Source organism: Saccoglossus kowalevskii, chromosome 22 (assembly GCF_978046115.1).
Source record: "Saccoglossus kowalevskii chromosome 22, keSacKowa6.1, whole genome shotgun sequence".
NCBI lineage: Eukaryota > Metazoa > Hemichordata > Enteropneusta > Harrimaniidae > Saccoglossus > Saccoglossus kowalevskii.
The window spans coordinates 25,734,139-25,751,885 of NC_140662.1; the positions used below are offsets into that span (position 1 = coordinate 25,734,139).

The window sequence follows — 17,747 nt, forward strand, 5'->3', positions numbered from 1 at the left end:
TCAGTGCCAGAGTTTTGTGTTAATTGATACGGGGCTTTGGGCAGTAGCTGCTTTCTATCTGAACAAATGTAAGTTCTTTTCCTCCATTCCCTTCATTTTACATCTGTGCTGATACTTTCTATTAATTGTTTGACTGCCGCTTTGATTCACTCCTTGAAGGAGATATTCCAAACACTCTATTAGGTGACTCTTCTTTGTTTTAAGGGGTTGGTATGTTAAAAGAAAACACAGCCTTTGTTCATTTTTACTTCTGTCTCCTCTGAATGATCTTCATTTGATAGTTTTGTGGAGTTTAATTGTTTTCAATCAGCTTTTGATAAATCTTTTAACATGTCCACTTTAAAAGGACATTGTACTTTTTGTCTCTGTCCTATATATCAATGGAATGTCCCATTCCAGACTTAATCTGAAACTATCCTAACTTTCGGAACCCAAACATACCAATTGTTGCTGTTGATTGTTTGAAGTGACTTTTCAATTCAGAAAGCAAGTACGAGAAGATACTTTAGTTGGTGTTTATGTGATTTAATTCATTTTAATATGGTGGCCATGATGATAAATTGCTGACATTTTTTCGCCATCCAGGGTTCAGAAACCCGAGTAGCAGTCTCTCCCCATAGCACATAAAGCCGGGCCTCTGTTAACATCCCAATACCAAGTTTCTATCTCATTAACGTCAGAAATCTTCTTTTTCTCATCAGCTTGAGAAGTGATTACACCATGGCAACTAAAGGTAAGTTATTTTTTTTTATGTTTCTTATTTTTTTGACTCTGTAGTAATAGATTTTGAGAGTAATGAGATTTTCTGCTTTTTTAAAAATCAGTGAACGACTTCAGAAACTATCCTATAAGTGGTTTCCTTAGTGTTACATGTATTGGGGGATTTTCTTGTGTATCTCTACTTTACCATCTTCAGTAAAAATCTATGAACAATTCTAAAGATTCTGATAAATGTTCAGCAATTGATCCGGAAATAGAAAACTCAGTTAATGAGTTCTAATGAAGATACTGTTCAGCTTTTCATCAAATATGGAATTCAATTTTACCCAAGGTCAAGCAAGTTTGACCTTTGATAGAGACTACCAAAGAACAGAATATGTATTTAGCAATATCTCCGGCTACTGGACATTCGCTTTAAGTTTACTAAAAAAAATTTTTTATTGTATACTATTATCAATATTATGCTCAAATGTGATTTTTTGGAAAAATTAATATAAATATATCTGAATGTTTGTTTTATTTTCCTTTGATAGAGCCCCCAGATCCGCCAGCAGATTGCCCCTTTTCAGGCAGAGTCACCAAGAACTCCATCACTGTAGTGTGGCCAGGTACAACATATGATGGCGGTAGCATTGTTACAGGGTACATTGTGGAAATGCAGAAGAAGGGAGATAAAACGTGGAAAGTTCTTACAAAGGACGTATTTAGTACATCTTACCAAGCTACTGGCTTGAAGGAAAATGAAGAATATCTCTTTCGTGTGAGCTGTGTTAATTCATCAGGCGCTAGTAAACCAAGTGCTGTATCCGAACCAATAAAGGCTACTGATGAAGGAGGTATAGTTCAGACGATTTTGTTGTCTTCATTTCTATTCTCAGTAAGTTTCATTCAGCAACACCCACCATAATGCTTATTTGTTTGTGTTTATTTCCTCAGGTGATGAAGCTAATGAGGAAGATGAACCAGGTCAGTTGAAATTTTAAAATGTTAATAATTTTTAAAAAATGAATGTGATTTGGTAAACCAAATTACCTAAGAATAGAATAGAATCTCTAGTAACATATGTCCTGCCTCTCACCATGCCAGTGACACTGGATATCCCTTATACTTATGAAGAGAAATTCCTTAGTAGGCCATCAGGGGTAACTCCAGTAGTAGTTTCACTTATATTGCTACTGGCAATTTAAAAGAAAAAAAAAAGTTTTTCATTCATGTAGTAAAGTGTAGGAGATAATAAAGTTTATATTATGTTGTTTTCAACTTGATGGTTATTTGCGGAGTCTTAAAATACAGGAAGTCATTCTGTTTCCTTATAAGGGAGGCCTCTATGATGTGTTTCCATCTGTAGTAATGCACAGCTGGGAATGTGACTGACTTTCAAAGCAGACACACTGTCAGATTTATATTTTATGTTCTTTTCTTGTTTCTTTTTGATGTAATAACCAGATGAGCAAGCTTTCGAGGCCAGAGATGTCAAAGTAAGGAATACAAACGTAAAGGAATTTTATCAAATAAAAGAAGAATTGGGAAGGTAAATTATATTTAAATATGTCTTTAATACTGTACATGTGTAAAGAATTAAATACAGAACAACTCTTCACATGAGTAATAAAGTTGACATCAGCATTTGTCAGTTCTAACTTTAAAGAGAAATGTCATAAGTTACTTTAAAATAGTAAGAGTATCTTGGTCTGCAATGAAAAATTAAATCATTTCCGTATTGGTATACCCAAAATATTACTGAAATTATTTATTATTAAAAATTCTTGTTTTTCAAAAGTCTGGTTTAATTATGTAACCTACTTGGTTTGTGCTGTTATTGATCAAACACCTGGTCTAAGGAGATAATAGTAATGTCTATTACATATTTGTTTGCTTTCATTGCTGACAGCTGAAATACTATACATTCATACGTAAGGCATATACAACAAATAGATGCATGAAACAGCACTCTGTCAACAGCTGCTGACTCAGTTTATTATTTTTTTTATTTAATGTTCCAAACATTTGTACATTCCTTCTCAGACCTTCTAAAATACAACATTTTTTTATTGAGACCAAGCAAGATTTCTGAAAGGTCAAATCTCATCCAACTGTAAATTTTTGCCTGTAAAAGTTTTCACGATTTATGATGACAAAAGTTACTGTGACTACCACCTTCTACTGTAAAATACTTTATTTTCGTTTGGAATTTATTTTGACTATTTTCACTGAAGGTTACATAAGTTGCATAATTTCTCATTGTCTATTTAAATTAAATTAAAATTATTTAAATTCAAAATGGCCACTTTCAAAATTTGATAACTTTTGTCAAGTATGTAACCAGGATATTTTTCAGCACTGACAATCATTTCATTCTTTTCTTTGCAGGGGTAAATTTGGTACTGTTAACAAATGTGTGGAGAAAAAGACCAAAAAAATTCTGGCTGCTAAGTTTATCAAGGTGAATTCCAAAGCTGACAGAGATGAAGTCGAAAATGAAATTTCCATCATGCAAATTTTACAACATCCAAAACTATTGCAGTTGTACGATGCATTTGCCACGGGAGACAGTCTTGTACTTATTTTAGAATTGTAAGTACAATTTGTATTTATATTTTAAGCTGGAATGGTTGTAAGACATTGTATAATACTTAACACAAATGCACTCATATTCCATTCAAAATGACTGCTAGTTCTCAAATGTAGGAAAATACTGTGAAAACTCAGATTAATACTATGTTTGGATTGTTTTTAGTTTACTGGCCATTTTATTCATCCACCAGTTGTATAGGTAGAAAGGTTTGTAACAATGCGGTAAAAGTCACTGTATTAACATGCCAATAGGAAACAAATAACAAACTAATAACCTTGTTAATGGTGTCCCAGAATTCACTGGTGCAATCCCAGAAACAGTTTTCCCTTTAAAAAGATATTTAAGACTTGAAAAGTGAGATAGCTGAATCAACTGACTACATTTCTTTAGCTCAGAATTGCTATATTTACATGAAGACTCCCTACAGAAATCCCTGAATAGTTCATATTACCAAATCATTTAAAGCATACAGCACAAATATTATTAGTTTAGAGTAGGTTGGTTTTCTATCAAAATATCATATTGTCTGTTATTAACTTAACTCACTATGATGTCCAGTCGCACAGCTACATGCTGAGCTCTTCCAATTAACAAGGCTTCAACAATACTATTATTTATATAAATTTGATTATAAATTAACTGTTTATGCAACTTTCAGGAATTCATGAAATGTTTTAATCAAATCAGGAAGGGGCTTAGGCATTCAAACAGTCACATCTCCCAGCGGCCCTATGACATAGCCTAGACATCTCTCCCAACAGTGACTTACTCTTACTTGGAGATTCAGGCATTCAAACAGTCACATCTCCCAGCTATCCTATGACGTAGCCTAGACATCTCTCCCAACAGTGACTTACTCTTACTTGGAGATTCAGGCATTCAAACAGTCACATCTCCCAGCTATCCTATGACGTAGCCTAGACATCTCTCACAACAGTGACTTACTCTTACTTGGAGATTCAGGCATTCAAACAGTCACATCTCCCAGCTATCCTATGACGTAGCCTAGACATCTCTCCCAACAGTGACTTACTCTTACTTGGAGATTCAGGCATTCAAACAGTCACATCTCCCAGCTATCCTATGACGTAGCCTAGACATCTCTCCCAACAGTGACTTACTTTTACTTGGAGATTCAGGCATTCAAACAGTCACATCTTCCGGCTATCCTATGACGTAGCCTAGACATCTCTCCCAACAGTGACTTACTTTTACTTGGAGATTCAGGCATTCAAACAGTCACATCTTCCGGCTATCCTATGACGTAGCCTAGACATCTCTCCCAACAGTGACTTACTCTTACTTGGAGATTCAGGCATTCAAACAGTCACATCTCCCAGCTATCCTATGACATAGCCTAGACATCTCTCCCAACAGTGACTTACTCTTACTTGGAGGTTAAAGCATTCAAACAGTCACATCTCCCAGCTATCCTATGACGTAGCCTAGACATCTCTCACAACAGTGACTTACTCCTACTTGGAGATTCAGGCATTCAAACAGTCACATCTCCCAGCTATCCTGTTACGTAGCCTAGATATCTTTCCCAAGAGTGAGTTACCCGTACTTGGAGGTTAAAGCATACAAGCAGTTACATCTTCCGGCTGTCCCATAAAATAGCCTAGACATTTCTCCCAACAGTGACTTACTCTTACTTGGAGATTAAAGCATACAAGCAGTCACATCTCCCAGCTATCCTATGACGTAGCCTAGACATCTCTCCCAACAGTGACTTACTCTTACTTGGAGGTTAAAGCATTCAAACAGTCACATCTCCCAGCTATCCTATGACGTAGCCTAGACATCTCTCACAACAGTGACTTACTCTTACTTGGAGGTTAAAGCATTCAAACAGTCACATCTCCCAGCTATCCTATGACGTAGCCTAGACATCTCTCACAACAGTGACTTACTCCTACTTGGAGATTCAGGCATTCAAACAGTCACATCTCTCAGCTATCCTGTTACGTAGCCTAGATATCTTTCCCAAGAGTGAGTTACCCGTACTTGGAGGTTAAAGCATACAAGCAGTTACATCTTCCGGCTGTCCCATAAAATAGCCTAGACATTTCTCCCAACAGTGACTTACTCTTACTTGGAGATTAAAGCATACAAGCAGTCACATCTCCCAGCTATCCTATGACGTAGCCTAGACATCTCTCCCAACAGTGACTTACTCTTACTTGGAGGTTAAAGCATTCAAACAGTCACATCTCCCAGCTATCCTATGACGTAGCCTAGACATCTCTCACAACAGTGACTTACTCTTACTTGGAGGTTAAAGCATTCAAACAGTCACATCTCCCAGCTATCCTATGACGTAGCCTAGACATCTCTCACAACAGTGAGTTACTCCTACTTGGAGATTCAGGCATTCAAACAGTCACATCTTCCGGCTATCCTATGAAATAGCCTAAACATCTCTCCCAACAGTGACCTACTCCTACTTGGAGGTTAAAGCATACAAGCAGTCACATCTTTTGGCTGTCCCATGAAATAGCCTAGAATCTGATGCCAGTATCATCTTTTTACCTATCTTCTACATCATTTATAAACATCCCAATAAGTCTACTCAAAATTATTGTCAATGCCACCTGCAAATTCACATACATCCTGGATGAATTCTATTTGTCCTAGTAAATCTATGTGAACTCGCAGAACAAGTAAAGACAAAAGAATTTGAAGCTGATTACAACAAGTAAAATTGTTAGTAAATTATCAAGGTCTGCATTGCAGGGTTGAATACTAATGGTTACAGATTTTGATCAAAGTTTTGAATAAAAAATTATTATTTGGGCTGTATTTTGTACATTAAGTTTAGTTTATTAAGTTTAGTGGATATATTTTATTTACATTTTGCTTTATTTGTTTCATTGCAGTGTATCTGGTGGAGAATTGTTTGAACGTGTAGTTGCTGAAGATTTCCAGCTTACAGAAAAAGAAGCTGTATTCTTCTTGAGACAAATCACAGAAGGAGTAGAGTTCATGCATGAAAAACATATTCTTCATCTGGACATGAAGGTGAGATTTCTTTGTTTGAGTTTTTGTTGTGAACATTATTATTTAAATTATCTGTGAAAAAAAATTGTTGAACAAAGCATTAATGATAGACTCAAATAATGTCTTTTGGGATTTGATCAGTTACAGCTGCATTTATTTATTCTGGTAACCGATAATATTTAGTGAACATGACTTGATATGAAGCAGGTTATCTAAAAATCCTATCTATATGGAAATAATTTGCATAAATTAACCATAATTCTGTGCAGTTATATATTCTGTGAGCCAATCACATCTAGTCATTTGGCTGTTTCTGATATTGCAATAATTATTTAATGTATTAATTGCATTCTTTTCTTTTCTATCTCCCAAACAGCCAGAAAATATTCTCTGTGTCAGACCAAAGAGTAATAAAATCAAGATCATTGATTTTGGTTTGGCCAGAAAATACAATCCTAAAGAATCCCTTAAAGTCATGTTTGGTACACCTGAATTTGTAGCACCTGAAGTCATCAATTATGATCAGATCTCAGAAGCTACAGATATGTGGAGTGTGGGTGTAATCTGTTATGTTTTACTAAGTGGCCTGTCACCATTCATGGGGGATAACGATGCTGAAACTATATGTAATGTAACGACGGCGGAATGGGATTTTGAAGACGAGTCGTTTGATGAAATCTCTGATGCAGCTAAAGATTTCATAGAAAAGCTACTAGTTCTCGATCCAAGGGAAAGAAATCTTGCAAAAGATTGTCGAGAGCATGATTGGTTGAAGGTAAGTCACATTGTTACTTTACTTAGGGACTATGTTTCTAATGAAATGCAATATATTGCTACAATGTTTCATATATGTTCTAATTGGTTGGTGAAATTAACAAGAACTATTGATTTATTTGTTTTTACACAAATATCCTTAGTTCCTGTTGCTTCTTATAGTAGCCATATTCTATAATTGTTTATTATATAAAGGAATATTTTGCTTTCCCAATACTCTGCGTTTCATTTTATAAATGAAGAGACTTATGATGCTGTGAATTCTAAAAGGCAGTACTTACAGCCTTCTAATGTTGACTTTCAATCATACACAGGTCTATGTAATCTAGATAGTTCTTTTATTTCCAGGGTGCCTGCATGGTTATATCTAATATGCCATTTTTTCTTTTTTTTTATTGCATCTTACAGAAAGACGTAGCTAGCTCTCACAAAATCTCCAAAGCCAGAATCAGAAGGTTTTTGGCCAGAAGAAAATGGCAGGTCAGTATCTTTATTTATTTTTATCTACTAACACTTTATCTGATATGGATAGATCTTTTTTCTGTGGTGGTATCAAATTTATTCCTTCTTCAATTTCATCAGCTTTATTTTTATTACCCATATTGCTGATCAGATGTTCATATGTGCGTCATACATAAATCAATTAAGGCTGATATATTGTTGAATCATTTCATTGGACGAGGCTCATCGTATGATTTATCTGCATATATTTACTAAAATAACATTTACACATATGAATGAAACTGAAGAGAATACTGAGTCTCATTAAATAAATGATGACAAATCGGCCACACCTTGATTTATTATCTCCTATAAATTGGCATAACATTGATAAAATTCATAAGTAACAGACATCTGATTTTTATTACTGTGTCAGCGAGATAGTTGACTACATACATTCCAGAACCAATATTTATCCATATGTGGGAAATACTTTTTAACCTATTGATGTGGCATACCAAGAGGGTTTCTAGGACAGCTTATCTATTCACATATTTTGGACTAAACTAGGAATGAAATCCATGTCCATGTACCAGCAAAATTTATGGCTCAGATAAGATCCTGAACAGCTGATCTATGTACTGTAGAATACTTTATTTTCGCTATTTTTGCTGAAGGGATGATTCCGTGAAAATAAAATCCAGCGAATATACTTTTTTCCTATATTTCACATTAAACTAATCAAAAATCAGTGAAAATAAATTCCATACAAAACGCCCAAAAAGCCTTTTCAGCGAAAATAATTCCAGTGAAAATAAAGTATTCCACAGCAACATTGCACATTGTGCAAGCCAAATTCCTCAAGACCAGGAGTGAAATTAAATTCATAAGATCAAAATCTTAGTAAAATCTTTGTTAAAGATTCCTGCAAGTAGATTTTCGATTGGCATGTATGATTCAAATTCAGTCAGAGCTAATTTCTGATTGACCAATTGCTTTTCACATTTGGCCAATAAGAGAAGATGTCTTAGAATACCCCAGAACTAACCAATGATTGTTACTGACTCTTTAACATTGCATGGCATGCTTGGATCTCACGAAGTTCACTTACAGTAAGTAGATTTATAACAGTCAACTTTTGTCAACTTTCACAAGTAGCTTAATTTTTGGCTCATTTTTGGAAAAAATTACATAAGTACATAAAATGTGCAATATGTTTCAGTATAATTTTGGTGTGAAAAAAGTCATTCATACATTTTCGAACATCCCACATATAGATTATAGTCCCTATCAAATTTCAACTTGAAAGTAATACATTGCATTTCTGAATACTGGTTGATCAGAATAAAAAAAAGGCTGGTGGGTATGATTAATCTGACCTTTCTAGCCTGGCATGATGTCTGCAGACTCCCCAGACTTTATCATGCTGTTAGCGTGTGTTTGACAGGAAATAGGCTTTCAAATCATTTGTGATGCCAGCTACACCAGCCTGTACACATATTAGATTTCCACCACAGTGTTGGAATCGTTAAAACATTCGATGAATTTTATATTTCACTCAGCAATATTGATTATGTATTGATCATAGTCCTAGGTTACATCGACCTTATACGCAAACTAAGATGGTGAAAAAATACGTCTGTAAAATTCAGCATCTCAAATACCAGTAGTGCCCTTTTCAAGACTAATATTAGTGTGGTGTGAAACAGATCTTCTGAATCTATGTTTATTGCTCATACTTACATAAATATTTTTCCATTATATTTCAAAATGTTTTATCTCTGAGGTAATTGTAACTACTGTGTGGACTAATGTGAGACATTCTGTCAGTAAAGTTCTATCTGTTTTCTCTGTCCTGATATAGCCCATTACGAATATTTTTGTGCAATCTTACAATAAATTGGTTTGTTAATTTCTGTAATAATTGTATTAATTTTGATGTATGTACGCAAACATGCGTTCATTTTCACACTCAAATACTTCACACATTAGTCCTATAACGGTATTGTAATCTCCTTGAATACAACAACATACAGTTAACAATAATTTTTTCCAGTTATGCAGATATTTTGTTGTAATACATGTATACTGACTCTATTTCTTCCATTTTGACTTTTACAGAAAGCTTTTAACGCCGTCAGAGCCTTAACACGTATGGGGAAATTATCACTGTGATTGTCTTTCTTTGAGTGCTGTATACTACTTTTCTTTCTCTCATTGAGAGTTTGCATTTTTCCTATCTTTTAACAGGGTTTTTGCACACAAAATAATAAAAACCCAACTGTCACTGTCTGTATCTATACTGTGAAAATACCTGGGCCCAGTTTTCTTCATCAATATTGGGGTTTTGTCTTTCGTAAGACGCAAGAACGTAGACAGTTGATTTTTGCAGTTATCGTGAGTAATGGACTAGGGAATATAAAGCTGTAATGTAGACTCCCGTTTTAGCTTGTGTGTCTATTGACTTGATCATCCACGGTGTGAGTAGCCTAGAATTTTAGATTTTTGAATTTGCTTTTTAATAAGTTTTTTTCCTGCAGAGTTACAGTGTTTTTTATGTGTGCTTGTATGTACTGTGAGCTGGTTTCCATTTTATCTATTAGTCAAGCCACCTTCCAGGCAGGCATAGATTAGATCCCTTCAGAAAAAAAAAATAAAAATTCAAAAAAAACTCAATATATTGATACAACCCTGCGTTAATCAACACAGAGTTGTATCTGTACATTGTGTGTTAAGTTATAGTTTGTATCGTTACTTCTACGCCTCACAGTTCCAAATGCTGGGTTTTTTTATGAAAAACTATCCGGACTGAATGATGCCCTGCACTGCACAGCAACTATTACACAAAAGCTATCAAAAAAAAAAGACCTCACAAACTATTTTATTTTGTCTCTGTCAGTTTTATTTAAATTTTGTTGATTTTTCCTGTTACGGTAATGTAATAATAAACCACTCTTTTGTCTTGTACATGATTTCTCCACATTCTCTCACATTGTCATGATGGCTTATACTAAAATTAGAAATAGATGCACTAAAATAGTCCATGATTGGTTGAAACTACCCATGTGATACATCAAACTAAGCCATGATTGGTTGAAACTAATCTGTTGTTGCAATGTATCATTGGAAGTTATTTCTTATTTATTACTTTGTTGCATCTTATAGACTTTTAGTATAAGGCTTTATGAACACACACAGAATACTATACCAATGTATGATATACAAATAGTAGTAGGAGTCCTTTGAATGAACTTTTCATTGTCCTAACAAACTTACCCTAAGAATTCTATTTTGAGTTCTATCAATTTCCTGTTACTATACTGATCAGAATGGATTTGTGACAGGCATTACTCCATTTTGATGTGTTATTGAATCACATCAATTCACTTGAAACAGATTACATAAGATGTATCCATCAGTTAGCCAATAACTATTGAGATTGATATATTGTAACCAAACTAAGGAGAGGTTATTGCTCTCAGATTAGTATCACTTGTAAAGAAGATGACAGGTTTAGCTGTGAACAAGTTGATGCTCCCAATAATAACCCCAGTGTTGTGGACTTGGAATGTTCTGGGCCCCATTACTCTGAATCAAATTAAACTAGTAGACAACATGCATTCCTTTAACTTGGATACTCTGAAATTAAATCCTGTGTTTAATAATCCACTTTAGTTTAATTTGGTTCCCTGGTGACAATTATAAGTAAATTTTACAACATTGTTTCTAATGAGATAATTAGAATGTAATGAAGGCAACTGAAATTCATCCCTGGCTGGCCCCTTCTACCAACTGGTATATGTCAGAGGGCACATTCTGAATTCCTTGAAGTTGATTGATGTCAATAAAAATAACCAGTTCATAAGTTCAACTCTCTTAATAACCAAGGACTTATGAAAATAGAGGGAATGTACCAAGTTAAGAAGAAGTCTCCAACTTGACTTAAACTCATGATCCTTGAAGCATTTGGCACCACAAAATTTTAATATTGTTTATTTTTGAAATGTCCCCCTTTACTCACAGTGGTACAATCCATAATCTCAATTAAGCCTTTTTCTAAGTTGACACCCCTTGGTTCATAATGGTATATCCCTGAATTAAATGGCAGCTCCCCTGCTGGAATCATGAAGAAAACATCCTAACACACCCCTTTGATTCAGAATGGTATAATCCAATATGTCATCAACTGTCTGCAATCAGGATATAAACTCTCCAGTAGCAGGTCAGAGTACCTCCTTAGATAACATATTCTCTTTTTGTTGCATTTATATGATTGTCCAACTATGAAATTGTTTCGAAAGTAATATCAACTTCTGATTTATTACTCATTTTTGAACTGGTTTTTACAGAAAAATTATTTCTTCATATTTCAAAATTTTCCTCAGTGACATGGAATGAAATTTTTTTTAAAAATGCACATGATTTACATATAATTTTGTCAGTTTCCTGCATAATAACCGGTTTCCATTATATACAATGGGAAGTTATCTCCCATCATGCAATTTATATATGTGCAGCATCATGCTCAGTAGTGCAAAATGTGAAGTTATCTCCCATAATGCATTGCATATATGTGCAGTAACATGCTCAGTAGTGCAAAATTTGAAGTTATCTCCTATAATGCATTGCATATATGTGCAGTAACATGCTCAGTAGTGCTAAATTTGACTTTCCATAAAACATGCCATCAAAGCTTGAGAGGATGACCAGAAACCACTAAAGAAGTGTCTGTAAGCCATAGTTAATCATGTTGTTCTATTAAGTCATCTCAACCAATAATTCGTAATAGAGTTGAACTTAAAAAGAAACCTGCCCACAAAATTTGGAAGCATAATATAAGATGTCTTTGAAGCTCAAACAAGAAAAAAAAATAGATCCGTGACCCCAAAACATTGTCAACTGGATTCTGTCTACCTACAAATCGCAACAAATTCTGCTTGATTTCTTGAAAGCTGTTGATCAGCTTTTAAAATCTTCGTTAAAAATCTCAAAACATTCTTTTTATTTATTTCTAAATTTATAATAAACTTCAAGACAATTAATAAATATTTTTGATTACCAGGCTAAATAATCTGAACTTCATATCTTAAATCTGTGAAAATTACAGAATATTGTTATTATTGAATCAAAATGCAGGCATAAAAGTTCTGGCTCTAGAAGTATAACCAGCTATAATCTCAACTTTATATCTTGATGAATAATCAAAGCAAAATCTATTCTTCCCATGATGCAATGTCAATAAAATTACTGGAACTGGAAAGTCACATAACAACTGAGAGTGCTAATAGTTTATATAAATCTCCATGTGGAATTTCACGAATATATGACTTGTAATGAGCTGCTTCAAATTCGTCTGTATTTCAAGTAATTCCAAACTAAATTTACTGCCCTGTTCCCATCATTATCATTATCCTTTACAGACAAAATAATAATCAACCAGGTCATGAAAAGAGATTATTTCCATCATGGATGTTATATTATTTCCGCCATGTGGTGATGATTGATCTGTTACATGATCCAGTGAAACTTTAGTCCACAACATGTGGCAAACTGCAGTATATTTCCCGATTTAGCTGTTCTTAAAATAAATATAATTTCAGACCAACATTCTTTTGAAAGTTCATCCAGTGAATCAAAGATCTTTTTTCCAAATCAAAATGTCTTTGTACTGTCATGGAAAACCCCAACTGCTGCCCTCTCAGTCATGTTTGTTTATTCTTGGTGAATTTAATATGAACATGTGGAACTTCAGAATCTTTGATTCAAGCATTGCATCATGGGAAATGTGTGCAACTTAGGAATGCTATAGTTCTGTAACTTGTTGAATGTGTAACTTCGAAACATTTTCAAGTATTTCAAACTTTGCGTCGTAGAAAAAGAGCATAAGAAAAGATTTGCATCAAGCAAAAAAAAAAGTTTTGAAAGAAGAAGAAACTCAAGTTGTACTCCATTGGTGAAACTTTACATAATATGCCAGCCTCTTTCCTGCAAAACATAGTGTATTTTGCATTGTAGCAAGCTAAATCTGATGATGGAAGCTCTAAAGTCATGTGATCACCACAAACTAATGAAACAAACCTGCTTTCTGTAAAAAAAAAAGTTTGTCCTGATTCAAACCTGTTTTCGGTCAAACACAAGTATGCATTAGTTTGTAAATTGGAAATAACATACTCATACTTGATCATTGAACAAAGTCACAGGGAAATTAATATTAAAAAAATAAATAGTAAAATTTAATTGTCCATGTCTAATCCCAGCTCTGATTTTGATATTGTCTAAAAAGAATCTCCCCTGACAAATTAATTTAACATCATATGGAAATAAATTTATAAAAATATATAATTCAGTTTAAAATTTACATTTACTTAATTAGGTGATATAATTGTCACATGTTTTTCACCTATTGTTGGTTCCAACAAATCATTCAAAACCCCCACCACTGCCACTACTGTAAAATCTGTATTAGAAACCGCGGCTTCTATTGAAATGGTACAATGCAACAGAGGGGATGCGGCTTCTATTAGAGCATCTACACATATGAGAAATGATGAATTTTTAGTTTTTAGTTTAGTTCAAAAATAATGGGTACGACTTCTATTAGGGATGCGGCTTCTAATACAGATTTTAAGGTAGTGTGCCCTCTAACATACAGTGCTTTGTGATTTGAACTTCAACGATGCATGGCAACATCACACATTGCTTAGCAATGTTATTTGTCAGTCATTGGGAAGAGTGTTTACGAGAGTTTGTTTCCCCCTCTTCTTTCATCGGTTAGTGATATAAAAGGACTCTTATGTAGCATTTTGTACCATTTATATATGATTAAATCAATAAATTCAGTCACAATTAGGATATGTTTTCTTGTAAAAAAAATTTTTTAGAGAAAGTACATTTTTTTTATTTACGGCTTTTATTTATCACGACATCAGCTTGACAAAAATCTTTATTTTGCATCATTTGGAATTCCCTTCAGTCAGTCAAATCGGCTTAAAAGACACCTTGATCCTCACCTGTTTAAGGAAACTGAAAAATCTTTTGACAAGCAACCTTGGCTTTGGGCTTGTAATGATCGACATGTCTAATATGTTTCAACCAATCAGAAGACAGGCTAATTAACATATCAACTGAGACCTTGGAACCCGGTTTATTGTTATGATCCGTGGCTCGGCTGCTCCACCCACCGTATACGTATATGCAAATTTACAAGCCCGAATCTGGCCGGTAATATGAGGGCGCTTACACTGATGGCAAGTCTGTTGGGATTTCGCGGTCATATGACTTTCGCGTTCACCCCCTCGTTTACACAATTTATATTTATTTTTAAAGAATTTTTCATCGGAATCTCAACAGACCGCAAGCAAGTCTACAACAGACCCAGAAATACAAATAACATATTTACTCTATTAGAAGTGCATCTCCAATAAAAATATGCGAAAATAAACAATAACATTTATCGTTTGTTGGATCATTCTACTTATGTTGACTAGAGACATATCTCTGTCATTTACATGAGTCCATGTGCTACTATCAGATCAAATATAGTACATGTATTAGGTTATAAGGCCATTTCCCATAATTCCTGTTACATATCATGTGACAAAATCAACCAATCAGTAATCAAAATAAATGTCCAAATTATGTTGTTACATTGGGATTGATACGTTGAACTAATTGAGGAATCTTGTGAAAAATACATATCAATCAAAATTAATAACTATTAATTTCCATAAAATCTGTATTGGAAGCCGCATCCCTAATTGGAGTCACACCCATTCTTTTTGAACAATTGAGAACCAAAAATTCATCATTTCCCATATGTGTAGATGGCTCTAATAAAAGCCACATCCCTTCGGTTGCATTGTACCATTTTAATAGAAGTCGTTGCTTCTAATACAGATTTTACACTAATAATGAAAACTGTTTTTAATTATCGGTACTGCTCTGTTGGTTCCTTTAGTATTTATTATCAAAAATCATGTGGGTCAACCAGAGCTCTTACTGACATGCATTTTCCATGGGAATAGCAATTGTCATGGTTACAAACCTTACTAAGTAGAACTGATATAATCATGCAAGGTGTGAAAGAGATAAAATGAGAAAGACATTTTCAACCCAAACTGATTTTTGGGGATTTGTTGTGAATCATGATCACAGTAGGGTAAAACTAACCTTTCTCACGACGGTCTAAACCAAGCTCACGTTCCCTGTTGGTGGGTGAACAATCCAACGCTTGGCGAATTCTGCTTCGCAACGATAGGAAGAGTCAACATCGAAGGATCAAAAAGCCACGCATTTCAAAGCTGCAACATTAAAAACATACATTGATTGCTATTTTAATTTTTGGTTACTTATTTGTTTGTCCTAAACAAATGTCTTCATGAATAAGTAATCACATCATGCAATGCCTAATTTATAGTAACAAGCCCCTTTTCCCAGCTAGAATTTACGTCTTTAGCCTGTGAATACCAAAGTCAACTGCAGTCGTATTTCACAGAGTACCGGTAATTTTTGAAATTGTTTACAAATACACAGAACTGTGAAAAAAGTATAATTCAAAAAATTAGGAACAAATCCGAATATATCTATATCACAGTATTAACCCTTGAGTGCCAACATTTGGTTAAATTTCAGTAATTTTCATTGAATTCAATCTTAATTTTGGACCAAATAGACAAAATGTGACATTGCTGCTAGTTTTTGATCTTCAAATTTGAAATTTTTGCAACATTTCATGTGCGGAAAAGCAGAGTATTAAGGGAACTATTTTGTGAATGGTGCCTGAAGTTGACTTCAGCTCTCATAACATTAAAATATCATCACACATCTTTATACAAACAAGAATAACACTTCCAAGAAATGAAAAACAAAAGAATAAGAAATAAAGATATATTTAAAGATGCACTATGACACCACTCATACTGACAAATCCACTGAGAGCTGGGTCCACTGTCCTCTAAGATGACTTATTTTTAAGATATTTTGAGTCAAAATGGAATCCACCAAAATCAAGCTTGTTGACCTCTTAGAAGGTCAAAGAAAAAAAATAAACTTGTATGCAACTCTGTAGGTGACTTGCGAAACAAACAAAAATGTTTTGGTAATCCTGTTTCCCTTGTCAGGATTATAAATACCACAGTACCACAGCTGGTTTTGTTCTCTCATGACCCTGCTGCAATGGAGGGACGTGAATATGAAAACCAATTAAAATTACATGGCAGTACTAAATAATAATAAATAAATGTATGCAGTACAGCCAAATAAAAATTGCAGAGGAAATGTTGGGCTGCTCAAACCTCAAACCGAGAATTGCATTTTGGATCACACAAATGATTTTCATTTGCACCCACATTTGCTTTGCTCCAACTATTTATATTGCTTGGTTATAATTTCCTACATGGCCTACATATCTTGGTCTGTGTTTTTTAAGAAAACAAATTGGGAGGGAGGGGGGCTTAATTGGGAAAATATGCTTCCTGATTAAGTTATCAGAGGTCTGCTTGACTGGTACATGAACTGTTTAAATTACCCATAATGCCATTTTTTGGAAGAGAAGTAATTGGGAAACATGCAGTACAGTCAACTCTTCTAAACTTAGAATGTTTAAAGTTTTTTTTCATACAAATATAACTCATATTATTAATGAAATCTTCGATCAATCCACCACCCAAAATAGTTTTGTTCTTCTGATCCACCGACATGACCTGTTAATAAAACAACCCCTGTTGTGCAGATGGTTGAAAGCTGTGTCTTCATCAGAGAAGTTCTCAGTGTTATAAGTGTCAAGTGATTGGTTCTCTCATCAGATCTGGGTTAATGCAACCAATCAGGTCCCAGGAGCATCCACTTGAGATAATCTTCACTGTACTAGGGAGTCAGTTTCAATGTATACATCACTACCACAAAATTAAAAACAAAAATCTTACTAAAGAAGGAAGATCTTGCCTGTTTGGTCAACTTTCTTTTGCTGTCAGCAAAAAAATATAATCATGCAGATAAAAAAAGTCATCAAACACCACATTTCATTTGATATATACTGCCCAATAAATATAGTCTTAGTTATTAACAGTGTAAGAACCAAGTGTGAAAGAAGTTGTAAATAACAGTCTAAACTCCAATAAAAAAAACTTTCCTATAAATAAACCTTGTCCCTTAAAGCTGTGAAATTTAAAACTTTAACAGAGTAATGTACAGAGCATGCAATTTTTTTCTCAGAGATGAGATGCTCTTCGTGTAAAAA

General features: G+C 34.2%; 1 protein-coding gene across 1 annotated transcript; it reads left to right on the forward strand.

The window, feature by feature from the left end:
• LOC100313660 (myosin light chain kinase-like protein) lies at positions 1–10,475 on the forward strand. The gene is given in 10 exon segments (NM_001168120.1): positions 1–68; positions 702–733; positions 1,254–1,556; positions 1,657–1,686; positions 2,167–2,251; positions 3,091–3,294; positions 6,175–6,316; positions 6,672–7,070; positions 7,478–7,549; positions 9,632–10,475. Coding segments are annotated over 9 exon segments (1,302 nt in total). The 5' UTR covers positions 1–68; positions 702–720; the 3' UTR covers positions 9,686–10,475.
• Positions 10,476–17,747: the final 7,272 nt, after the last annotated feature.